The 26,995-nt window shown below is 39.3% G+C and overlaps 1 protein-coding gene across 1 annotated transcript in view; it reads left to right on the forward strand.

Annotated features, from left to right (window-relative positions):
* The first annotated feature begins 319 nt into the window (after positions 1-319).
* Positions 320-26,995, forward strand: part of PRTG (protogenin) — a 152,697-nt gene continuing 126,021 nt past the window's right edge. The window contains exons 1-2 of the mRNA XM_070797501.1: positions 320-805; positions 3,076-3,378. Of these exons, the coding sequence (XP_070653602.1) occupies positions 712-805; positions 3,076-3,378 (397 nt within the window). The 5' untranslated portion in view covers positions 320-711. The remainder of the gene's footprint in view (positions 806-3,075; positions 3,379-26,995) is intronic.

The raw sequence follows: 26,995 nt of genomic DNA on the forward strand, positions 1-26,995 counted from the left end.
GCCATCAGGGGAGAAGTCTCCGGCCTTTCCACGTCTCTCAACACCATCCCTCCGCCACCCCGCCTCCTCCTTCCCCGAATCCTAAACAAGCCCAGGAGTGAAGGGGGGTGGTCTGGGGAGGAAAGAGGGGCCCTGGGTTGGGCCTGGCCCCGGCCGGGAGGCTTGGCCTTTATGGCTCTGTCCTCGACGGTGGTGGGGAAAGCCAGAGGGGGCGGGGAAGCGGGCCTGAGACCCTCAGCCGGGGCTTGACCCCCAGGTGCATTGTCCGGCGGGGCCCGTCCCCTCCCCCCGGGGCCACGACCCGGCGGCCACGGGGCCCCCTCCTAGGGAGCGTCTCCCTCCGCGGCCGCACCGACCTCGCGGTCCTCAGACCAGGGGCCAGATGTAGAAAGTAGTCCCCAGGCCAGCAGCAGCGGCGCTGTCCACTCCACCGCCCCCGCCCCCTCCAGCCGTCGCCTCACTCCGCCCCCGGGCCGGACGCTCGGGCCCCCCGCCTCCTGCGAGCGGGTGTCCGTGCGCCGGCCTCGCGCTCCCGCAGAGAGCAGACACCGGCCGCGCCGCGCCACGCCACGCCACGCCACGCCGGTACCCGAGCGGGAAACGCACGCTGCGTGTGTCCAGCCGCCGCGCCAAGAGGGCTCGGAGTTGGGGGCTGGCAGGCGGACAGAGGCTGAGGGACGCCGGGGGAGCATGCCCGCGCAGCCCCGCTGAATGGCGCCTTCCCTGCGACCCCTCGCCCGGCCGCGGCCGCCAGGGATGCTGCTCGGCGCGCTCCTGCTCCTGCCGCTCCTCGGCCGCGTTCCAGGTGGGCGCGCTTTCTTCTGCGGCGGTGGGGAGTGAGCGGGCGCGAGCGGGCTGGGGAAGGAGGCAAAGGGGTGCGTGCGTTGGGAGGCGGCGGGGTCCTCTGCGGGAGCGCTGACCCCCGGCCTCTGCCCCCTCCCTGCAGCCAGTCGGGAGCCCCTGGGACGCGAGGTGCGCGCGGGTTCTGCTGGGGCGCGGGCGACGGTGGCCGCCTCTCGCAGCGCCCGCCCCTCCTCGCTGCGCTCCCCCGGCCGCGCGCTGGGGGCCGGCGCCCGCTGTCCACTGTCGCCCCTGTCTCTTCGTGCCATTGTCCGCGCTCCGGCCGTGTCCTCGCTTCCGCGCCCAGCCCGGGCACCGCGCGCCCGCCCGCCCGCCTGCCTGTCTGCCTGGGCCGCAGCAGCCGCACGTGGCTTTATTTATATTGTTTCCTTAGTGGCAGCCTCGCCGCGCAGGGGGGCGCCGCTTTTCCGCGCGGCTCCCGGGTTTGTAGTGGGGGCTGCTTCACATTTTAGGGCGGGGGAAAAACTAGGTGAACTCAGCGCCCAGGTCATACCCCTAAGTGCTCCCACTTTCCCGGAACCGGATCGAATGAGGAGGAGACGGGAAGGGTGGCATTGGAAAGAGAAGAGTGGAAGTTTTGTGGCCCATTTGTGCCCCGGAGGGGAGGAAGAAGTGTCCCGAAGCTGAGGAGGAAGGTATCAAAGTAGGATTTACTTCTCTCAGCTAGGTATTTGGGGGCAGGATCTGAGGTGTGCACGAATGTAAAGATCCCTCCAAACTCCGGGTTAGCCTTGCGCAAACTTGAATGAACTAATTTTTGGCTGTGTGTGTGTGTGTGTGTGTGTGTGTGTGTGTGTCCGGGTTGCTTTATCCCCAAACGGTTAAGAAGTGTAAAGTGGAGGGGGGTGGGCGGGGAGAAGAGGTGTTCAGAAGAATGGGTTCTTTTATTTATTTACAGGTTACAAACCCCAGACTTTGGTGTTCTAACCACACCCCTCTTCTCCAGGAGGAGTTAGTTTTCTTTTAGCATGAGAAAAGGATCAAAGTCAGATGTGACTCGGAAACACAACGGGCGCCTTCCGGAGTGGTCCTCGCTGCGCGGGGCTGTTAGGGTCGCTCTTGTCGCCCTGGGCATCCATTAGGAGAAGTCAGCAGCCCGGGCGTGGGAGCGTGACTGGTGTGTGAGGTTTGGAGGACCTGCCTTGATGAGAAACAGATCAGTCCGTAGATTGGTACTGTGAAATCAAGACAATCAGAAGGAATATGAAATGCACACCCACCCCTCCCCAGCCCGACCCTGCTCCAGGGCGCTAATACTCTACTCGGCCCCAGTCAGTATGCAAGACTTTAGTTGACCTTTGCGCTAAATGAAGGAGGTGACAGGGTATTAGTTGGTCATCGGATGCTTTATTCTGGCGGGGACCTGGGCCGATGTGTATACTTAGAATAAAGCCTTTCCTCTGCTCTGATAAAAATGTGTATTGGTTGATTAAGCAATCTCCTCTCTCTATTAGACAGTAAGGACCAATTAGTCACACTTCCCCTCCCCCCCCCCCAACAGTTGGTAGTTCTAAAAAAAAAAAAAAAATAGAAGGTTCCTAATCCGATCACCCACTGAGTACAAGCAGCAAGAGTTACCAGCATTTCAGAGTCAACTGTTTGTCCTTTAAATACCTTACCATACTCTGCAGAAATTAAGTAAATGGGTCTCTTTCAAGAAGAGACAGAATCTTTGCTGTTAAAGGGCAGGTATAAAAGTGCGAACTTGTAATTTGTCGCAAAAGATAAAACGCACTTCCCAAAGGACTAGGTGCCAAGGGTTTCAAAAACTCTTCAAGGGACAAGGAAATAAACTTGCTTGTTCACAGAGTTGGAGTTTTGCTAATGATTTCTTGTAAAATTAGACTTTTACGACTTACTCTGTTCAAGATCTTTTTGACAAGCTTGTAAAAGTAGCAAACAGCTTTTGCTCAAGAGCTTTCCTGATGATTTTGAAACTCTAGCAGGGCACTTGAGAACAGAATTCTTAAAAGGGATGAAAAGTTATTGAAATCTTCCCGAGGTTTTTAGTGTAAGATGTTGTAAAAAGATTTATCTGATTTGTTGAAAAGGTTTGCTGAAACTTAGATTGGTTTATTAAGGTGTTTGTCAGTTAACTAATCTGGTTTGTTAAACTGTGACCCATGACACTCTGAATATGTGTTTTACAATTGTGTTAAGAAATGATTTTACACCTGTAATTCTGGATATGACTTTCCCCCCTTTTCTTCGTAGGAGTATGGTGCTTTAGTGAACTGGTTTTTATAAAAGAACCACAGGATATAACTGTTACAAGAAAGGATCCAGTCGTTTTAGATTGCCAGGCTCATGGAGAAGTTCCTATTAAGGTCACTTGGTTGAAAAATGGAGCCAAAGTGTCTGAAAATAAGCGGATCCAGGTTCTGTCCAACGGCTCTTTATACATCAGTGAGGTGGAAGGCAAGCGAGGAGAGCAGTATGATGAAGGATTTTATCAGTGCTTGGCCATGAACAGACATGGAGCCATTCTTAGTCAAAAAGCTCATCTTACTTTATCAAGTAAGTGCTTAAGTTCTTGATTGTTGTGATGTTTTTCACTGCTACATTTTGATGTTTTTTTGATTTTCATTAATATGCTAACCTGAAAAATCATACATTAGGAATTTTCCTGGAGATAGTTGATGCTAAGGCCTGCAAAAAAATCTGAGGGGAAAATATATATGCGTGTATAAATTTGAATGAGTGAGAACAAAAGTCACATTTACGTTTAGAACACCAGAACTTGTAGAGGTGACTTTATATGAATAAACACTTCAAACTCTGAAAAGAGTTGGTGAAAATTTGGTCAACACAACAAAGGTTGTCTAAAATCTCATTTTTAAAATTAATAATTAAATTTTGAAAATCATAAACAGTGTTTTCTGCTTTGTAAATGGTCCTTAAACCCTAAATCTTCCATATAACCCAACCTTTCAGTTCTCTGACTGCTTTAAGATCACCCATGTTGCTTTTTAATTGAAAGAGAGGGCACTGGTCAGTAACTCTCAAGCCTTTGAAGTATTCGTAGGCTTTTCCTGCTGGGAGAGAAAGAGATTAAGGCCATTTCCATATTATGCCTAATGGACTTAAACCAGATCTGCCCACTTTTTCTCAGTTGTCATAAAGTTTGCTGTCTAATGATTTCCTTTGTATTAACAACCCCATCAGATCAACCATTTGTCCAAGTGACCCACTGCTTGGTGGTTGCCCTGATAACCGTTGAGTGTAAACGTGGGCCTACGATAGTTAGAGAACTCCTTGTTTTCACCGAAGCTTTCCATCTCTTCAGGTGATCCCACACCCAGTACTCAAGATTACAATAGACAGAATTTAAAACACAACTGTATCTTAAAAACAGTTTTACAGGCATAGTATCCACATGTTTTTGTTAATCCACAAAAGATAGATTTTGCTCTACACCTACAAATTGATCATTTACAAGATGAACACTAGAAGGAGGGAGCTCTTGAGATAAAGTCATAATCTTCAGGAAATAGTTTCTTCAAGGTCTCCACAAGTTGAAATTTAGGAAGCTATTGGTGGGGGTTTCCTAGGTGACTTTATTGTAATAGTCCGTATTTATGCCACCTTTATTTTAGTAACTTATTTGCGCAATAATAATTAATAGTAGAAAATAAATTGTAAGCGAAGATCTTTTTGTATTGAAATATGTCAGGAAAGTAGAGACATTTCCAATTCTAATAAGCCTGAGAGAATGTCTGATAAACTTGCCTTTTTTTTTTTTTTTGCTGTGATCATTGGTCAATCATCATTTGTTGCTGCTGTTGTTGTTGAGTAATGGTTTTTCACTACCATATTGTTTTCAGGATAGTGTGCTTTTTATGCCTATGTCTTATTCATTTAAATTTTGTCTAATTGTTCCATAAAGTTGTAATTTTTTTCACCTTTTTGGGTTTGTGGAATCTTGTGTTTTCATGTCCAAAAACTGTAACTTGTATTACTTTGCTAAGGAGAAGGGGCAGGGTGGAAAGGTGGAGGGGGACTGATGGCTCTGAAAGATTTGTCATGACCACTCTGTATCAGGACCTCCTTAGCAGCCTGCCAATTCTAGGACACTTAGAAATGCTTTGAAAACATGCAGAGCTTTCAGGTTTCATAAATAGTCTCAATAGTATTAACAACAGTAACTAACAGTGTTAGTAACAGTGAAACGAAGGTTTGTATTGGCTTTTGAGTAGCCTTAGGTTTTTATCTTTATAAAAATTATTAATGACAAATATTTTGTAAATATTTTGAAGGATTTGGTGGTGAAGTAGTTTTGATATTTTAAGTATCAAAAAAACCTTTCTAGTTAAACTATGTAGAACATTGCTTTGCTATTAAATATCAACTATAATATGTTAGTTATAGGAACCACACTTTTCATATGTACACATCTTATTAACTTGGAGGAGGTACTCTGCTCAGAAAGTGCATTAAGTTATTATAGATTTAAAGTAAGATATGCCTAGTGAGTTTAGATTTTTCCTTAAAATATGAAATTTCTTAGAGATTTAAAATTTACGAAGTCAGTTCTGATATCTGAGAAGCAGTGTCCAATGACATTGTAGGCTTGGATGACTTTATCCTGTGTTTAGGGTGAAGATGTAATACATATTAAACAAGAAGAGAATAGGCATTAAGTGGACATTCTGTTTTTTTTTTTTTAAGGCTGGCTCTCTCCTAGCTATTGATAGCAGCGGGGTGCAAGTATGTTCTTTTTATTTTCTGGTCAAGGGTTTTGTTGCCAAGCATATCATTTAGTTCTGAAGTGTAATAAATATAGCACCTGGAAATCTAAAACTTTAATCGGTACAAGTTTTAGATTTTTAACACAGGCAATAAAGTCTTGGTTTCTAAACTTAGGAACTAGAGGCTGAAAGTTGCACTCTAGGCAAGAATTCCATTATTCATGTGTAAATTAGGAATTCACAGGGTTAAAAGGTTAGAAACTGGCCAGGATGAGGTTTACCCTTGTGATAAAGAGCAGATGACCCTCATTCATTGGCCGAAGCTTTCATGTAGCTCTTCTGCAAAGTTAGTTATTGCCAGGAATTGTTCTTGAGGAATGCAGAAATTCAAATGTGAGCAGGCCTTTCCTTAAGTGTCACTGTGGAGCCTTATCTCCCAGGCACATCAGAGCCTGCTGTGGGGACAAGGTTCCTCCCCTAAGGCCTGGAGGCTTTGCTTTCCTGTTCATCCAAGCACAAAAGAATTTGTCTAACTTAGCTTTTCTAAAGCATCCCATTTTTAAAGGAAAGTATAGGGTTAAAGTAATATTTAGTTTTTTTTTTTTAAGTTAATCCTTTTTATTGATAGCTATTTTAGCCATTTTACATTTTCATGTAATTAGAATAGAAAAGGGAGTGATGTGGAGGGCTCTTTTTCCAGTTGTATACAATAGTAGGAACAGGAGATTCAACCTTTACCTATAAATTTCAGTATTTTTAACTTTTGGCAGATCAAATTTTCACTTTCATAGGTGCTAAGTCTTCACTATATAAATAATTTAATTTAAATATTTTAGGAGTAAGAAATAATCTATGACATCTTGACATTTCTTACATTCTAAATGTTGAAGTAAGTAAGATAAATTTCATAGAAAAGCATTAGTGTGGTAAAACGGTCTCATATTTCAACAAGTTTAAATTAAGATAAGAGACATTTGAGAGAAGTAAAGGAGGAGGCGGGTTGTGTTCTGTGATGTTTAAGAGACTGGCGGTAAGCTAGTGATTGAACAGGAAGCTGGTTGTTTATTTCCTTTCCATAAAAGGTGGAAATTGAGTCTTAGGATGGAGGGAAAGAGCTGACATAAAGCTGACTTATATTTGCTGGGTTTTTCACGACTGTTCACTTGGGTGTGAAATAAATTTTAAGTGAGCATTTGTAGCTGGAAGACCATAGGAATTATTACAACTTTATGATGGATTTCACCCCCCACCCCAAATTTTGAGATTAGTTTTAGCATCCATAAAACTAATAGCAGTAGTTGTTTTTCTTTAAAGACTGTAGGTTGTTTTCAATGAATAACATGTTTATCATTTCAGTTTAAGTTCAGATGAAATGACATTTTTTTGGTGAGATTAATGAAAAACTGTTCTATGAGTGTGGTTTCTATTTTAAAGAGTAATACATAAATTATCACTCAAAGCTGATCTTTGAAATGTGAAGGTAAAATATATTCAAAACATTGGAAGTCTTGTTAGAAAGAAAAGAAGGTGGGTGGTATATTGAAAAGAGAAAGATAAGAACTATGAACCTGTTAGCCTAAATTTTGAATTTTATTCATCATCCTCGACCCCAGATGGGCAAGAATTTGCTTCATTGACACTTAGTGAGATTTGTAGATGCTGTAAAAAGGATAACATCTCTTACCTGTGTGCATGTTCACTTCAAATCAAGCTGTTAACAGTTACTTGTCCTAACTCTAGAGTGCTAGCACAAAAGCAAAAGTTGTTTGATTTTGGAAAAATAAGACAAACTGAGATATTTAGAGAGCCTAATCTGCCAGCATTGTAGATAAGGTTCAGATGGTGCTTTCTGGGATCCAAGAAAAATCATCTTTAAATAGAAGAGAGGGTGGTATGGTTGAAAAGTACATGTTTAAATTAAAAACTGACCATCCTAAAATTGTCTAAGTTAAGGCAGGGAAGTAAAAGCACATGTAGTTCTACAGGCTTATTTACAATAACACTTGGTTCTTAAAGTCTGTCTGCCTAAAAGGTTTATCAGGTACCTGTAATCTCTGGGTGATGAAACCAGTTTTTCCCACTTTGCACTTGATTATTGAGGATCATTTCTCATTTTCAGAAACCTGTAATACTATCTCACTATTTTTCAAAGTTGTCGGAGTTTTTATTTTTCAGTGAAGCAGAGTCCACTGAGGGATAGAAATATAATTTGGTTTAAGATGTATAAATGTGTTTGTTTATTTCTGTCAAGCTTCTTAATGGAATTTTGACGGGCATTTGGTATGGCCCTGCTGTGTCAACTAGCTCTGATTATTCTAAAGAAAGGCCCTCACTCTCAGCACTTGTTTGTCTGAGCATTTGTTGTCATTTCCCCTGAATTTAACAGCTGGGCTTATTGATGAAGTCCAGAGCAGTTTAAAAGAATAGCAGAAAACAAATCTCTTAAGCAGCCGTGTTAGGTTGAATGAGTATTTCAATTAATAAATGAATGTATTTGAGGTTACTTTTTTTGAAAACTTTTATATTCTTGACTACAATTTTGAGACATGATTTTTTCTCTCTCATTGGCAGAGGTGCTCAATTAAGGTTATTTACTTTCAGCTTTTAAACTGGCAATTACTATTAATGTGAAAATAATCAATAATGTTAAGTCAAGCATTTTGCTGAGGATTATACTTGCATTTTACAATCATCTGATTATTGATGTTTTAAGAAAAATTCTAAAAATTATACCACAAATATAAGCTTTTTCCTGTCAATCAGGGCTATCTTAGTACTTCTGACAGTTTATGGTGTTCAGACTCTTTATTAAAACATTTTAAAAACTCATCATTTCCTATATATCTTAGTACATAAGAGAGGAAGAAGATATGGTTGTAATCATTGAAGCAGAATTGACAGTTACCCTAACATGATAATTGGCACAGAGGAAGTTCACAGTCAACAATGGACAATAGTGATGTACAAAAAAGGTAAAACTGTACCAAATTACCTTCAGTGGCTATAATTCTGAAGCCAAGTGAACTGCTTTGGGGATATGTATTACAGAGGATAAAGGCGTCATCCTCACAAAGGTCTCTGACACTAATCTGACAAATACTTTCCTGACTTCTACATTTCTTGTTTTTTTCTTTTTTTAAACCTCTGGTTCTCAGAAACTGCTTTTGATGAGCTTTAAAAGCCAAATTCTTACAGACTGAACAGAAGGTATGAATTAAATTTTTTTTTTTTTTTTAGTTTCTGGAGTGTTTGCCTTTTCTGTGTGTATGTGTGTGTGTATTTTATAGCTTTAATATGTGTAGTGATTAGATTAATCAAGTAACTATTGGGGAGTGCAATCATTGTTCATGGTCCTGGTTTCAAACTTGTATCCTTGCTGGACTTAATTTTTAAGACTGATGAAAATAAAATTTTCTTTAAAATTTTTGTTTTATGAAACTATAGTAAATCCCTGTTTGGAACAATGTGACATTTAAAAAAAATGATGTTGCTTTATATAGACATCTTTCTCTAAGTAAATCATATTCCTTTGGGATAATCCCCCCAAATGCCCCCCCCACCTTCTTTTGGTAGTCTTTTTAGTACTACTGAGAATATGATTTAGTAGTATTTAGAATGGATCTTCAACTCCACCAGTATACCAAATATATATATATAGAGAGAGAGTTAATTGATTACATTTCTCAGGGTTTCTCAGCCTTGGTTCAGTTGAAATTTGGGGCTCGGTAATTCTTCATTGCAGATGCTGACTTGTATAACATAGGATGTGTAGCTTCTAGATACCAGATGCCAATGGCACCGTTTTCTAGCTGTGTTGATGAAAGAATATGTTTTGGGAGGCAAAATCACCCCTGGTGGAGAGCCACTGATGTTTCTGAAAATAGTGGCAAACTTCAATCCAAGTAATACTTGGTTATTAGTTTTTTTAACTGTTTTTGTCTTAACTTGATATTCAACTTTTCTTGGTGTTAAATTTATTGATTGAAGACTCCTTTCCATCCCTTTTCACACTCGAGTATATTGACAACTGCTATTAAGAGTTTATCCTCCTGTAGGTTCATTCATTTTGATTTCGGTATTTTAGATCTTTTCTTGGGAATATCTAGTCCAAGAGTAAACACAAATTTCATTTAGTCATGTTTATGTAACACTTTTTTTTTCTTAATGTGATGGACACTGTAGTTGAAGAGATGAGAAATCGCCATGTGTGGTAAATGTTAGAGAATGTTAGAGAACATCTTTTGTGAGTGCAGCAGTGCGTGCAAGGGACCTTTTGAAGGAGGTCGCCATTATCTTCATTACCTCCCCCATAGTTTGGATAAGGAGATAGCCCTACGTCCAAGGGCAGAGAAGCCCCAGCAAAACCATAGGCACTGGAGCGGCAGCTGCACAGCACTGGAGCAACTTTGAGGAGGTACCCCATGTCTAAGGGCAAAGGAGAAGCCCTAGAAAGATGGTAGGAGGGGCGAAATCACAGAGAAGCCCTAGAAAGATGGTAGGAGGGGCGAAATCATGTTTAGAATCAAACCCTGTACCTGCCAGAGACACTCAGAGGGCTCGAACAAACCTTGTGTGCACCAAGACTCAGAGACAACACACAGACTGAGGCAGAACTGTGTTTGAGTGTCTCCTGTGGTGGTATGGGTTAGCAGTGGACTGCTGCAGAGGCAGGGGCTCTGGGTGCAGCAGACTCGGGTATTGCTTAAGCCCTCTTGGAGGAGGTCACCATTAACCCCACCACAGAACTGCCAGAACTTACACAGGACTGGGGAAATAGACTCTTGGAGGGCACAAACAGAACCTTGTGTGCACCAGGACCCAGGAGAAAGGAGCAGTGACCCCATAAGAGACTGACTCAGACTTGCCGCTGAGTGTCTAGGAGTCTCTGGCAGAGGCGTGGGTCGGTGGTGGCCTGCTGCAGTGTCAGGGGCACTGAGTGTAGCAGTGTGTGCATGGGGCGTTTTGAAGGAGGTTGCCATTATCTTCATTACCTCCACCATAGTTTGGCTCCCAGGTAAATAATAGGGAGGGAACACAGCTCCACCCATCCACAGAAAACTGGATTAAAGATTTACTGAGCATGGCCCTGCCTATCAGAACAAGACCCAGTTTCCCCCTCATTCAGTCTCTCCCATCAGGAAGCTTCCATAAGCCTCTTATCCTTCTCCATCAGAGGGCAGACAGGCTGAAAACCACAATCACAGAAAACTAACCAATCTGATCAAATGGACCACAGCCTTGTCTAACTGAATGAAACTATGAGCCATGCCTTATAAGGCCACCCAAGATGGACGGGTCATGGTGGAGAGTTCTGACATAATGTGGTCCATTGGAGAAGGGAATGGCAAACCACTTCAGTATTCTTACCTTGAGAACCCCAGGTACAGTATGAAAAGGCAAAAAGATAGGACACTGAAAGATGAACTCCCTAGGTCGGTAGGTGCCCACTATGCTACTGGAGAAGAGTGGAAAAATAACTCCAGAAAGAATGAAGAAACAGAGCCAAAGCAAAAATAACACCCAGTTGTGGCTGTGATAGGTGGTAGAAGTAAAGTCCGGCTGTAAAGAGCAATATTGCATAGGTCCATGAATCAAGGCAAATTGGAAGTGGTCAGACAGGAGATGGCAAGAGTGAACGTTGACATTTTAGATATCAGTGAACTAAAATGGACTGGAATGGATGAATTTAACTCAGATGACCATTATATCTACTACTGTGGGCAAGAATCCCTTAGAAGAAATGGAGTAGCCATCATAGTCAACAAAAGAGTCCAAAATTCTGTACTTGGATGCAATCTCAAAAATGACAGAATGATCTCATTTGTTTCCAAGGCAAACCATTCAGTATCACAGTAATCCAAGTCTGTGCCCCTACCAGTAATGCTGAAGTAGCTGAACAGTCCTATAGCTCAGTTGGTAAAGAATCCGCCTGCAATGCAGGAGACCCGAGTTCGATTCCTGGGTCAGGATGATCCCCTGGAGAAGAGAAAGGCTACCCACTCCAGTATTCTGTCCTAGAGAATTCCATGGACAGTCCATGGGGTCACAAAGAGTTGGACATGACTGAGCCACTTTCACTTTCAAATGAAGACCTACAAGACCTTCTAGAACTAACATCCAAAAAAGATGTCCTCTTCATTATAGGGGATTGGAATGCAAAAGTAGGAAGCCAAGAGATACATGGAGTAACGGGCAAATTTGGCCTTGGAATACAAAACAAAGCAGGTCAAAGGCTAACAGAGTTTTGCCAAGAGAATGCACTGGTCATAGCAAGCACCCTCTTCCAACAACACAAGAGAAGACGTTACACGTACATGACCAAATGGTCAATACTGAAATCAAATTGATTATATTCTTTGCAGCCAAAGATGGAGAAGCTCTATATAGACAGCAAAAACAAGAGCAGGAGCCGACTGTGGCTCAGATCATGAACTCCTTATTGCCAAATTCAGACTTAAACTGAAGAAAGTAGGGAAAACCACTAGACCATTCAGGTATGACTTAAATCAAATCCTTTACAATGATACAGTAAAAGTGAGAAATAGATTCAAGGGACTAGATCTGATAGACAGAGTACCTGATGAACTATGGACAGAGGTCCATGACATTGTACAGGAGGCAGGGATCAAGACCACCCCCAAGAAAAAGAAATGCAAAAAGGCAAAATGGTTGTCTGAGGAAGCCTTACAAATAGCTGAGAAAAAAAGAGAAGCTAAAAGCAAAGGAGAAAAGGAAAGATATACCCATCTGAATGCAGAGTTTCAAAGAATAGCGAAGAGAGATAAGAAAACCTTCCTCAGTGATCAGTGCAGAGAAATAGAGGAAAACAATAGAATGGGAAAGACTAGAGATCTCTTCAAGAAAATTAGAGATACCAAGGGAACATTTCATGCAAAGTTGGGCTCGATAAAGGACAGAAATGGTATGGACCTTACAGCAGCAGAAGATACTAAGAAGAGGTGGCAAGAATGCACAAAACTGTACAAAACAGATCTTGACCTGGATAAGCATGATGGTGTGATCACTCACCTAGACCCAGACAGCCTGGAATGTAAAGTCAAGTGGGCCTTAGGAATCATCATTATGAACAAAGGTAGTGGAGGTGATGGAATTCCAGGTGAGCTACTTCAAATCCTAAAAGATGATGTTGTGAAAGTGCAGCATTCAATATGTCAGCACATCTGGACAACTCAGCTGTGGCCAGAGGACTGGAAAAGGTCAGTTTTCATTCCAATCCCAAAGAAAGGCAGTGCCAAAGAATGTTCAAACTACTGCACAATTGCACTCATCTCACATGCTGGCAAAGTAATGCTCAAAATTCTCCAAGCCAGGCTTCAACGGTACATAAACCATGAACTCCAGATGTTCAAGTTGGATTTAGAAATGGCAGAGGAATCAGATCAAATTACCAATATCCACTGGATCATCAAAAAAGCAAGAGAGTTCCAGAAAAACATCTGCTTTATTGTCTATGCCAAAGCCTTTGACTGTGTGGGTCACAACAAACTGTGGAAAATTCCTAAAGAGATGGGAATACCAGACCACCTGACCTGCCTTTTAAGAAATCTGTATGCATGTCAAGAAACAACAGTTAGAACTGAACATGGAACAACAGACTGGTTCCAAATTGGGAAAGGAGTACGTTAAGGCTGTATATTGTCACCCTGCTTATTTCTATGCAGAGTACATCATGTGAAATGCCAGGCTGGATGAAGCCCAAGGTGGAATCAGGATTGTCAGGAGAAATATCAATAACCTCAGATACACAGATGACACCACCATTATGGCAGAAAGCGAAAAAGAACTAAAGATCCTCTTGATGAAAGAGGAGAGTGAAAAAGTTGGCTTAAAACTCAACATTCAGAAAACGAAGATCATGGCATCCAGTCCCATCACTTCATGGCAAATAGATGGGGAAACAGTGGAAACAGTGAGAGACTTTATTTTCTTGGGCTCCAGAATCACTGCAGATGGTGACTGTGGCCATGAAATAAAAAGACGCTTGCTCCTTGGAAGAAAAGCTATGACCAACCCAGACAGCATATTAAATAGCAGAGACATTACTTAACCAGCAAAGGTCTGTCTAGTCAAAGCAGTGGTTTTTCCATTAGTCATGTATGGATGTGAGAGTTGGACTATAAAGAAAGCTGAGTGCTGAAGAATTGATGCTTTTGAACTGTGGTGTTGGAGAAGACTCTTGAGAGTCCCTTGTACTGCAAGGAGATCCAACAAGTCTATCCTAAAGGAAATCAGTCCTGAATATTCATTGGAAGGACTGATGCTGAAGCAGAAACTACAATACTTGGCCCCCTGATGTGAAGAGCTGACTGATTTGAAAGGACCCTGATGCTGGGAAAGATTGAAGGCGGGAGGAGAAGGGGACAACAGAGGATGAGATGGTTGAATGGCATCAGTGACATGATGGAGATGGGTTTGAGTAGGCTCCGAGAGTTGGTGATAGACAGGGAGGCCTGGTGTGCTGCAGTCCATGGGGTCGCAAAGAGTTACACACAACTGAGCGACTGAACTGAACTGAACATGATGATAAGTAAAACTGTATGAGGTTAACAACCATAGAATAACGTTTGCTGTGTAGTAGGTGGTTCATTGGGTAAATTGTTAACAGAAGTCTTTCAACTCATTCATTGGTACCATAGACTTATTTTGGGCAGAAGTAATTTAACTTTTATAGATAATAATGTAAAGATGGTAGCATCTTCTGAGGGTATCAAAGGGTTATTAAAAGAAAAAGAATTAGACAATATAATATTTAACTAGTACACAGAAAGTCACATGGAAAATTTTGAGTGATTGTTATTGAAATATTTGTTTTATGTTATTTTTTAAAAACTTCTTATTTTGTATTGGGGTTAGCCGATTAACAATGTTGTGATAGTTTCAGGTGAACAGTGAACGGACTCCACCATATATATACATGTATCCATTCTCCCCCAGACTTCCCTTTCATCCACATAAGATTGAGCAGAATCCATCTTCTGTACAGTAGGTACTTGTTGGTCATCCATTTTGAAATATTTGTTTTACATTACTTAGTAGCAGTGGGCAGGGATTTCGTAGTTTTTAATCTTCTGCAGGATATTACTCTTTGTGTATGCCTCAGTTTTGGTTAAGCTGTTTATGCTAGTAAAAGTTATGATTATTGCTACATGGAGTTAATCACCCATAGAGGCCAGTAGCCACTGGTGACTCAAGGGAGATAGACGAAGAAGGAACCAGAATATTTTAAAGTTGCTCTAGTGCTGAGCAAGGGTGGGTAAATGTTTTTGGTACCGTGTGTTCTATGCCAAAAATGTGCTCGGAGTGGAACAAATCACTGATGAGTTCAAAATAGAAGAATGCACATTTTCATTATATTTGAGGAAAATAGTATTTGGGTCAAAGCAGAATTTTAATTTTGTTGAGTTCTTATTTTCCTGTCCTTGTAGTCATTCATAAAGAGATGATGGAGTTGACAGTTTCCAATAGCTGGTAAATGCTCTTAGCGTTTCTGTGTTTTTTACTCAGTTACTGGGAGGGGTGAGGTGGGAAGGCAGGAAGATTGATAGAAAGGCAGAAGAGCCAAACATTAATGCCTTCTCCATTATTGGTGATGTACACAACTTTAGACAAATCACTTTATCATTCTGATCATTGTCAGATCCTGGACAGATACTTGTCTTATCTGTAAAAACAGGTATCTGGGGAGAAAAAGGAGGAGGGATGGATATTGAGAAACACAGTGCCCTTAGTTTTGTAATTCTTTTATTATAATTCTAAGTAAATGGCCAAGAGATTATGTTTTTGTAAGGCTGAGTCCAGTGACATTGCAAGAGAACAATTTAAGTCATGGAGAAAAAATTAAAGTAGCTTGTCAGTTATTTGGTACTTTTAAGAATTCATACTCTTGCCATAGACCTTGGGAAGATCTGATTTTGGAGAGGGGAAGCCTTAAAGCTGTACTGATCATTTGAACTAGTATTATTTTTAGGAGTCTAGAAAAGTAGATTACCTTGCCTGAGATTGGACAGTTCAGAATAGTTGTGCTGCTTTGAAGGCTGACATAGTGTAAGAGAGGTATAACTTTACAAATATGTGTCTGGCTCTGCCAGTAATTAATAGTGTATTCTAATGTTTATTGACTTGGTGTTTGAAAAAAGTAGTACCGATTTCATCTTAAGAGATTTTTGCTAGTGTTTTAATAGAAATAGATTAAACTGGCTTCCTGCTGTGACCACCAATTCCTGTTAAGAATGATAAGGTTTAATTTTTCCCCCAGCTTTCAAACTGAATTAGCTTGAATCCCTCTGATTGGACTTAAAGTAATTTCGATTAAAGTAGTGACCTCAAACTGGACAGATAACAAGAAAAAATGCTTTGATGTTGGTATTGCATTTTGGTAGTTCTTTTTAAAAGGGAGATTACTAATTTTCTTGAATAATTTTACCAGCTAAAAGTGTTCACTATTTTCTTAAAAAGAATTCATTTTTATATGTTTTAGAAAGCTGTATTTTCATGCTCTGACTTAGTAATAAGTTTAATATAATTTTAATTGAGGAAGCAGCTTCATTCAATAAAGTAGTAAGGTTACCAAAAGTTTCACCAAAAGGATTATTAAAATTATCCTAATGATGGAGTAATGTTTCTTCAAAGCCTGTTAGTTTTTAGAACTAATAACACTTGAAAGAAAATATACAGACAGAAGAAACTTTGTGAAATTTGAATCTATCGAATGTCAACTCGGAAGTTCTAATATTAAGGGAGAGAATTTTACTGCTTAGCAGGTGGAATAATGAGAAAGTATAAGTGGATTCACAGTTGGTCAGTAGAAAGGTTATCAGTTTCTTATCATACTTGAATCGACTGTGCCATTCTTTTTTTTTCCTAATTGAGGAATAGTTAATGTACAATATTACATAAGTTGTATGTGTACAACATAGTGATTCACAAATTTTAAAGGTTATACTCCATTTACAGTTATAAAATATTGGCTTTATTCCTTGTGTTTACAATATATATTGCCGATTGTTTATTTTACACTTAGTGGTTTGTACGTCTTAATCTCTTACCACTATTTTACCACTCCCTGATTCCCTTTCCCCACCCACCCACTAGTAATCACTAATTCTCCATAAGATCATTTCCTTTTATTATAGTCACTAGTTTATCGTAGTTTTTAGATTCCACGTATAAGTGGTATCATACAATATTTGTCTTTCTCTGTCTGACTTATTTCACTTAGCAAAAAATTCTCCAAGTCCATCTGTGTTGTTGCAAATGGCAAAATTTCATTCTTTTTTATGGATGAGTAGAATTGCATTGTGTGTATGTGTGTGTATACCACATATCCAATTGGACCATTCATCTGTTGGCAGACACTTATGTTGCTGCCATATCTTGTAAATAATGCTGCTATCAACATATATATATATATACACATATACATACCAGGGATGGAATTGCTGGGTCATATGGTAGTTCTTAAAACTCAACATTCAGAAAACAAAGATCTGGTCCCATCACTTCATGGGAAATAGATGGGGAAACAGTGGAAACAGTGTCAGACTTTATTTTTTTGGGCTCCAAAATCACTGCAGATGGTGACTGCAGCCATGAAATTAAAAGACGTTTACTCCTTGGAAGAAAAGTTATGGCCAACCTAGATAGCATATTCAAAAGCAGAGACATTACTTTGCCAACAAAGGTTCGTCTAGTCAAGGCTATGGTTTTTCCTGTGGTCATGTATGGATGTGAGAGTTGGACTGTGAAGAAGGCTGAGCGCCGAAGAATTGATGCTTTTGAAGTGTGGTGTTGGAGAAGACTCTTGAGAGTCCCTTGGACTGCAAGGAGATCCAACCAGTCCATTCTGAAGGAGATCAGCCCTGGGATTTCTTTGGAAGGAATGATGCTAATGCTGAAACTCCAGTCCTTTGGCCACCTCATGCGAAGAGTTGACTCATTGGAAAGGACTCTGATGCTGGGAGGGATTGGGGGCAGGAGGAGAAGGGGACGACAGAGGATGAGATGGCTGGATGGCATCATTGACTCTATGGACGTGAGTCTGAGTGAACTCCGGGAGTTGGTGATGGACAGGGAGGCCTGGCGTGCTGCGATTCATGGGGTCACAAAGGGTCGGACACGACTGAGCGACTGAACTGAACTGAACTGATGATAGTTCTGTTTTTAGTTTTTTGAGAAAAACCACCTTACTGTTTTCCAATTTATAGTTACACCAACAGTGTGCACAGGTTCTCTTTTCTCCACATCATCTCCAACGTTGTTATTTTTGTTGGTTTTGATGATAGCCATTTTTACACGTGGGTGGTGATAGCTCATTGTGGTTTTAATTTGTATTTCTCTGATGATTAACAATACTGAGCATCTTTTCATGTGCCTGTAGGCCATCTGTATGTCTTCTTTGGAAAAATGTCTATTCAGGTATTTTGCCATTTTAAAAATCAGGTTGTTTGTATTTTTTATATTAAGTTGTATGAGCTATTTATATATTTTGGATATTAACCTTTATTGGTAATACCATTCGCAAATATTTTCTGCCATTCAGTAGGTTGTCTCTTCATTTTGTCAGTGGTTTCCTTTGCTGCTTAGAAGCTTTGAAGTTTAATTAGGTCCCATTTGTTTATTTTTGCTTTTATTTCCTTTGCTTTAGGAGACAGATCCAAAAAAACATTGCTACAATTTATGTCAGAGTGTTCTGCCTGTGTTCTATGCTAGGAGTTTATGGTTTCTGCTCTACCATTCTTTATCATAACAGAAAGAAAGTGAGTAATCAAAGATTTTTTTCCTGTTAGACAACTTTCAAAAGGGGATGACATTTTTAGAAAATAAAATAAGACATAGAAAACGCATTATTATTTTCCACTGATCTCCAAACTTTTGAAGATTTGTTTAGATACTTGCTATGAACATTTTAAAGAGAGAACCTTAAGATCCCATAAAACTTATACTACAGTCAGTAGTGAGTCCTTGCTTCCTAATTTGACTTGCAGTATCATTCTGCCTTTCTCTAACATGAGTAAGGATCATAATTTGTAGTCTTAGACATTTCCATTTTGCAAATAATAAATATAAAGCTGGAAGGAGGTAACTGCTTTGTCCAATGACACAGCTACTAGATCTGAGAGCAGAGCTCAGGCTTGCTAATGTGTGGAAGTGTGTCTTACTGTATTCACATATATCTCATCAAGTGCAGAATATAGAAAAGTGAATGATAGTGGAACTGAGCCTGAAGTTAAAGATAATTTCTTAATATTTATATTAAAATTATTTTATCATTGTGCAGCTTACCCTTTACTGTACTTATATGAGGTATTATTTTTGTTGGTGCAGTGAATCGGTTAATTTGAAATAAAATCACTATTTTATTTCATTTATAAATTGTGCTTATATTTTTATCAGTCGTGTGGCACTTCACAGAACTTCTTTCTTGCGGATAATGTCTATGTAGGGATATTGAGCTCTTGTCCTTTTAGAGGCTCAGCGTTTGTTGATACATCTGTCCAAATGGAAGTTTGACTGAAGCAGTGATTTTCAGTGTGTCTTTGAAGAACCTCCAGTGGACTGAAACACTTTTGTAATCAAAAGGTTGAGGGTTTTTTTTTTTTTTTAAATGAAAACTACTTTCGTTTATTGGCCCCAGTGCCACACAGCTTGTGGGATCTTAGTTCCTTAAACTGTGTGGGATTAGACTCGGACCCTCAGCAGTGAAAGTGCAGTGGTAACTACTGGGCCACCAGGGATTGGATTTTAAATAAATGATCTAGCATGTGTCATTATCTTATGGGAAGAGTGACATAGTGATAATCTATATCTAGCATGGAAATGGATTTATAATAAGATTTTTATTGAGATAGAATTAACATACCACAAAGTTTACCCTGGTAAAGTGTACAAGTCAGTAGATGTTTGTGCATCTATCACCACTATCAAATTCTAGATTATATCCAGAAAGAAAATCCACACCTCCCAATTCTCCCCTCCCCTATCGCTGAAACAACTAATCCTGTTTCTGTCTCTGCAGATTTGCCTCTTCTGGATATATTATAAAAATAGGATCATACAGTATGTGGACTTCTGTGTCTTGCTTCTTTCACTAACCAACTAGCCATATGTTTTCAAGGTTCCTCCATGTATTAGCATGCATCAGTACTTCATTCCTTTTGGGGGCCTGTTTAAGATTCTGTTGTGTGACATACCACATTTTATTTATCTAGCCATCTGCTGATGGTCACTTGGATTATTTATATCTTTAGGCAATCTTGAATAATTCTGCAGTGGACATTAGCACATAAGTAATTGTTTTCTGCGTCCCTCTTTTCAATTCTTTTGGGCACGTACCTAGCAATGTCATCTGAAAATTCTACATTTAACCTTTTGAGGAGACACCAAACATCTTTTATGTGCTTATTGGCCATTTGTATATTTTCTTTGAAGAAATATCTTTTCAAATTCTTGGCTCATTTTAAAAAATTGGGTTATTCATCTTTCTGTTGTTGAGTTGTAGGAGTTCTTTATATATCTTGGACATTAAACCCTTGTAAATTATCTGATTCACAAATATTTTCTCCGGTTCTGTAGTTTTGTCATTTCACTTTCTTGTTAATATCCTTTGATCCTCAAAAGTTTATAATTTTGATGAGGTCCAGTTGATTTTTTTCTTTTGTTGCTTGTGCTTTTGGTGTTGTATCTAAGAATCCATTACCAAATCCAGTGGTAGGAGTCCAGCTTCACACTTTTGCATTTGGAAATCCAGTTGTCCTGGCACCACTTGTTGAAGAGACTGTTGATTCCCTCTTGAATGAACTTGGCATCCTTGTTGAAATCAATTTGCCATAGATACATAGGGTTTGTTTCTAAACTCTCAATTCTATTCCATTGGCCTATATCCCTGCCTTTATAGAACCATGCTATTTTGATTATTGTGGCTTTGCAAAGTTTTTAAATCAGGAAATGTGAGTCATTCAACTTTGTTGTTCTTTTCCTAAGACTGTTTTGGCTATTCATGGCTCTTTACAATTCCATATGAATTTTAGGATTGGCTTTTCCATTTCTAAATAAAAGAATGTGGAATTTTGATATGGATTGCATTAAATCTATAGATGGCTTTGGGTAGTATTGATATCTTAATATTAAGTCTTCCAGTTCATAAGCAGTGTATCTTTCCATTTATTTTTGTCTTTATTTTCTTCCTGCAGTATTTTACAGTTTTCAGTATATAAATATTTCATCTTTTGGTGAACTTTATTTCTCACTATTTTATTCTTTTAGATGTTCTTGTAAATGAAATAGTTTATTATGGGTGTATATATACACGATGGCTTTATATGTGTCATCTTGTACCCTGAAACTCTACTGAATTCACTTATTAGCTTTAGTAGTTTTCTTACAGATTCTTTGAAATCATATATAATCATGTCATCTGTGAATGATATAGTTTTACTTATTTTTCTCCATTGTATGCCTTTTATATCTTTTTATTATCTAATTGCTCTGGCTAGAACTTCTATGTTGAATAAGTTCTCCTTCCAGTTATCAAAACAGAAATATGGCTATTACTACTGCAAGGACTGCAGCATATTATGGGAAAGTGCTTATGTGTGGTATCTACAGGGTTCTTACAAGGTTTACTTTAAGCAGTTTTGCAGAACTTGTCAGAAGTCTTATAACCCTTACCAAGTGGAGAATATCACCTATCATGTAAATCATGGGTTTGCGTTTTGTGTCTGAATTTGTTGGTGGTAGAAGATCTTAGCAGAGAAGGCAATGGCACCCCACTCCAGTACTCTTGCCTGGAGGATCCCAGGGACGGGGGAGCCTGGTAGGCTGCAGTCCATAGGGTTGTGAAGAGTCAGACATGACTGAGCGACTTCACTTTCACTTTTCACTTTCATGGATTGGAGAAGGAAATGGCAACCCACTCCAGTGTTCTTGCCTGGAGAATCCCAGGGATGGGGGAGCCTGGTGGGCTGCTGTCTATGCGGTTGCACAGAGTTGGACATGACTGAAGCGACTTAGCAGCAGCAGCAGGTCTTAGTGTATTTTCTTGAGTGTATTTTCTGAAAGAGGCTAGGTTCCCAATGACCTTAGGTTTTGATTTCTTAGGTAGGAGTTGTAGAAATAATATTCAGCTAGGAAAGTGAGACCTTAGTGAATGTTTCCTTCTGCTCTTGCAAATCTTGGTTTTGTTAACCTCTTTTGAAACTTATCTCACATGCATTATGGAAGAGTATTTTCTTAACCTGCTATTCAGAGTCTAATGTAAATATATATATATATATATATATATATATATATATATATATAAAGTGCTTATATATTTACATTAAAATGTTTATACTTTGCTACCATCTATTTCATATATTTCTCTTTCAGTATTTGTTTCCTTTTTATGCTAGTTTAGATTTACTATTTACTTTTTTTCCTATTTCCTCAAGGTATAGTTTAGATTATTGTTTTGAGATCTTTCTTTTTTATTAAATGTTCACATTTACTTATATATATATATATATCTCCCTCTGAGTACTGTTTTCATCAAAACCCCCATGAGTTTTGGTATGTTTTATTTTTATTTGTCAAAATATTTTCAAATTTTTATTTTGGTGATTTTTTCCTTGACCCATTGGTTAAGAGTGTGTTGTTTAATTTCTACATATATGTGTCTTCTAGGTTTCCTTCTGTGCTTTTACTTCTAGTTTCATTCCATTGTGATTGGAGAAAATATTTTGTATAAGCTTAATACTTAAAATGTATTGAGATTTGTTTCATGGCCCAACGTATGGTCTATCCTGGAGAATGTTTCTTGTATATTTGAGGAAAATGTATGTTCTGCTCTTTTGGTTGTTGGAGAGGGAAATGGCAACCCACTCCAGTATTCTTGTCTAGGGAATCCTGTGGACAGAGGAGCCTGGAGGGCTGCTGTCCATAGGGTCGCACAGAGTTGGACACGACTGAAGCGACTTAGCATGCATACATGCATTGGAGAAGGAAATGGCAGTCTACTCCAGTATTCTTGTCTGGAGAACCCCAAGGACGGAGGATCCTGGTGGGCTGCTGTCGGTGGGATTGCACAGAGTCAGACACCACTGAAGTGACTTAGCAGCAGCAGCAGCTCTTTTGGTTAAAGTGTCTTTGTATGTCTTATTAGGTTTAATTGGTTTATAGTGTTCTTTAAATCCACTATTTCCCTGTTGATCATCTGTCTAGATGTTCTGTTCATTATTGAATGTCTTATATTGAAGTCTCTGTTATTATAGAACTATCTGTTTTTCCCTTCAATTTTGTCAGTGTTTGCTTCATGTATTTTGGGACTCTGTTGTTTGGTGTTCATGTGTTTATAATTGTTTTATTTTCTTGATGAATTGACCTGTTTAGTTGTATTTAATGTCCTCTCATCTCTTATAACAGTTTTTGACTTAAGAGTCTATTTTGTCTGATACTAGTCTAGCCCCTCAGCTTTCCCTAGTCACCATTAACATGGAATACCTTTTTCCATTCTTTGACTTTCAACCTGTTTGTTTCTTGGATATAAAATGACTCTCTTGAAGATAGCATATAGTTAATTAATCACTTTTTAATCCATTTCACCAACTTCTGCCTTTTGATGAAGTGTTTAACCTACTTATATTTAATTTAATTCCTGATAAAGAAGAATTTCTGCCATTTTTATATTATTTTTATATGTCCTGTGTATTTCTTCTTGTCTCATTTTCTCCACTAGTGTATTTTTTTTTGTAATGAACCATTTGACTCCCTTCTCATTTCCTTTGGTGTGTATTTTTTAGATATTTCTTTGTGGTTATCATAGGGATTATATTTAACATTCTAAATTTATAACTATCTAGTTTGAATTGATGCCAACCTAACTTCAGTAGCATGTAAAACTCTGTTCCTATGCAGCTCAGTCTAGCCTTTAAAAAATAATTTATATATTTATTTAGTATTATTATTTTTGGTTATGCTGGGTCTTCATTGCTACACATGGCCTTTCCCTAGTTGCAGCAAATGGAGGCTACTCTTTATTGCACTGTGTGGGCTTCTCCTTGCAGTGGCTTCTTTTGTTGTGGAGCACAGGCTCTAGGCAAAGGGGCTTCAATAGATACAGCCCATGGGCTTAGTTGTCTCATGGCATGTGGAATTTCCCCAGACCAGGAATCGAACCCTTGTACCCTGAGTCTAGCCTTTTATATTAAACTGTGATAAATTGCATCTTTCTGTGGTATGTCCCCAGTAAAATAGATTTATAATTCTTCTATGGTTTTTCTTTAAATTATGTAGGAAATAAAAAGTGGAGGTACAAACCAAAAATATATTAATTCTGACGTTAATGTTTTCCTATTTAGTTACATTTACTGGAGATCTTTATTTCTTCATATGGCTTTGAGTTACTGACTAGTAGTATCCTTTCTGGAGAAGGCAATGGCAGCCTACTCCAGTACTCTTGCCTGGAGAATCCCATGGGTGGAGGAGCCTGGTAGGTTGCAGTCCATGGGGTCTCGAAGAGTCAGACACGACTGAGCGACTTCACTTTCAGTTTTCACTTTCATGCATTGGAAATGGCAACCCACTCCAGTGTTCTTGCCTGGTGAATTCCAGGGACAGGGGAGCCTGGTGGGCTGCTGTCTATGGGGTCACAGAGAGTTGGACACTACTGAAGCGACTTAGCAGCAGCAGCAGTATCCTTTCATTTCAACATGAAGGATTTCTTTTAGTATTTCTTACAGGGCCAGTCTCATGGTAATGAGCTTCCTTAGCTTTCGTCGATCTACAAATGTTTTAATTTCTGTCTCATTTCTGAAAGATAGTTTTATTGGATATACAATTCTTGGTTTACAGTGTTTTCTGTCACTGTAACTTTGTCATTCCACTGTCTTCTGGCCTCTGTGGTCTCTGGTGAGAAATTAACCATTAATTTTATTGAGGAATAATGAGTATATGACCAGTCTCTTCTCTCTCGTTGCTTTCAAGGTTTTCTGTTTGCCTTTGTCTTGCAACATTTGGATTATATTTAGGTGCCTATCTTTCTTAATTCATTCTCTTGAAGTTCATAGAGCTTCTTGGGCTTTCATCAAATTTGTAAATTTTTCAGCTATTATGTCCTCAGATAGTCTTTGTGCCCCATTTTCTCTCTCTCTTACTTGTAGAACTCCCACAATGAATATGCTGATTGGCTTAGTGTATCCCATGTGTCCTTTAGGTTCTGTTTACCCATCTTTGGTTTTGCAAATCATTATGTTTTTTTTCTTTATGTGTTTTATTTTTGCCTTTTCTTTCATATCTTTAAACATTTTAAATCCTTATCTTGCAGTTTTCTTCAACTTTACTGTTAATCAGAGTGCTTGAGGTACCAAATTCCTTGTTTACTGTCTGGTGATTTTCCTCAGGGCAGATTGTTTACTTACGTGACTTGTAATCTTTTATTATGAACTCATCTTTACTAGGGCTTAATATATGGAAGTGTTTGCTTTTGTTTGGTGCCCTACAGTTTCACTGGTCATGGACCAACTGGGGATTACTTTTTGGCTGCTCTACATTATTTGTATAATTTTGTAATCTACACAAGTGTGTGGTAAAGTCCAGGGGTTTATGTTTGTCATGGAAATCATTTCTTCTCATCTAGAATTAAAGCCTCCTTGTTGCTGAACTTACTGGTGGTTGAGTGTTTCTACTGACTCTTCCATTGTTTTAGAGATTTCAGCCTCAGGTCTTAGTTAGTTATGTTGTGATGGAACAAAACCACTTCTAGAAGCCTGTAGTGCCTATAGCCGACTGTCACTGCATCAGGCCAAAGTTTACTATTCTGTCCTTGCCCTTAAAATTTTGTTAGTGGTGGTGATGTTGTTTTGAATAAGTTTTGTACAACATTTCAGTGTGTTTTTAATAGGAGAGAACATCTATATTTACTCAGCCTATTGTTTTGCAGGAAATGAAAAGGATATGGAGTCTTGAAGAATCTGTTCTTACCTCAGAAACTATACAGCTGATCTTTGAGGACTTAGTTTCTAACTTCTCTTAATGTCACATCTCTGTATAATCCTAGCTATCTTCATTTTATTTCTCAACACCTCTTCCAGTTATATTTCTGTCTTTCCTTATTATTTCAGTCCAGTCCTAGTTAATGGGATTTTTCAGTGACCTTGACATATATTCCCTTCCACTGCCAGAACATTCAAGAAAATGCTTGGCATATTGTAGACACTAAATCACTTACTGGCTTCTTGAGAATTCTGTGTTTAGACTTATTTCTGACTTGACATTGTCATTCTTTGCTTCAACAAATACTGATTGAAAGCCTGCTCTGTTGTTAGATCCTAAGAATGCCACAATTTAATTATAAAAACCCCTGACCTCAGTGATGGGTTAGTGGGGGAAAGGAATTAATAAATACATAATTTTTAGAGTACTATGATTGTGCAGTAATAGAGTGTGTTTTTGATAGAATTGCATGTGTAATATTATTTTTTCTAACTTTATATTGAAAAAGTTTAAATCTGTAGAAAAGTGGCAGGGTAGTATAATGAATACATGAATACCTTTCACCTAGATTCTTAGCTGTTTATTAAAATTTTGCCACAGTTGCTTCATCCTCATTCTCTGTAAAAATGTAAGTTGCAGGCATCATAAAATTTTGCCTCTGAATACTTACGTGTGCATCTCTAAGTAGGTGGAGGTAGTAGGAAGGGTGGAAGGTACTTAGGGAGAGATAATTTGTGGAAGTGATGCCAAAGCTTAAATTTTCAAGGAAAACTAGAGTTTAGTTAAATGAGGAAGAGGGTTAGTCCAATAAGGTGCAACAGTAAGTAATAGCATATTATATGTGCATTAATAAACTGTTTGGTGTTGCTAGAGAACAGATTTTAAGGAAATGATGCTCAGAAATGGAATTGGAGATGTGGGCAGGATCCACTCAAAAAAAAAAAAAAAAAAAGAAAGACCTGTTTCTTATGTACCACATGCCATTTTAAGGAACTTAACCTGTGAATGATGAGGAGCTGCAGGGGATTGGACTGGCCAGTTTGTGTTTCACATTGATTACACTGGAGTCTGTGAGAACAGCGTCAGGTGAACAGGGACGGAGGCTGTGGCAGTAACGCAGTGAGAGCTCCTAAGGGCCTGGACTAGAGCACCAGTAAAGGGATATGGGGAAGACAGAGTTTAGGTTATTGTTAGGATTAAAAATCTGCGGTGCTTGTTAGATGTGGGGAATAAGGGAGAAGAGAGGAAAAAGTTCAGAATGATGTTGATATTTCTATTTTGGGGGCCTTGGTGAATGGTCATGTCAAACTGAGATAGATCACAGGAGGAGGAGCTGACAGATGGAGCAAGAGTATGAGTTTGGCTTGGAATAAGTTCATTTTTGGTGTCTGTGAGATGCCTATGTGGTCCAAGAGAGTGATTGGAGTCAGGAGAGACATGGCCTAAAGATGCTGAGTTGA

Source organism: Bos indicus, chromosome 10 (assembly GCF_029378745.1).
Source record: "Bos indicus isolate NIAB-ARS_2022 breed Sahiwal x Tharparkar chromosome 10, NIAB-ARS_B.indTharparkar_mat_pri_1.0, whole genome shotgun sequence".
NCBI lineage: Eukaryota > Metazoa > Chordata > Mammalia > Artiodactyla > Bovidae > Bos > Bos indicus.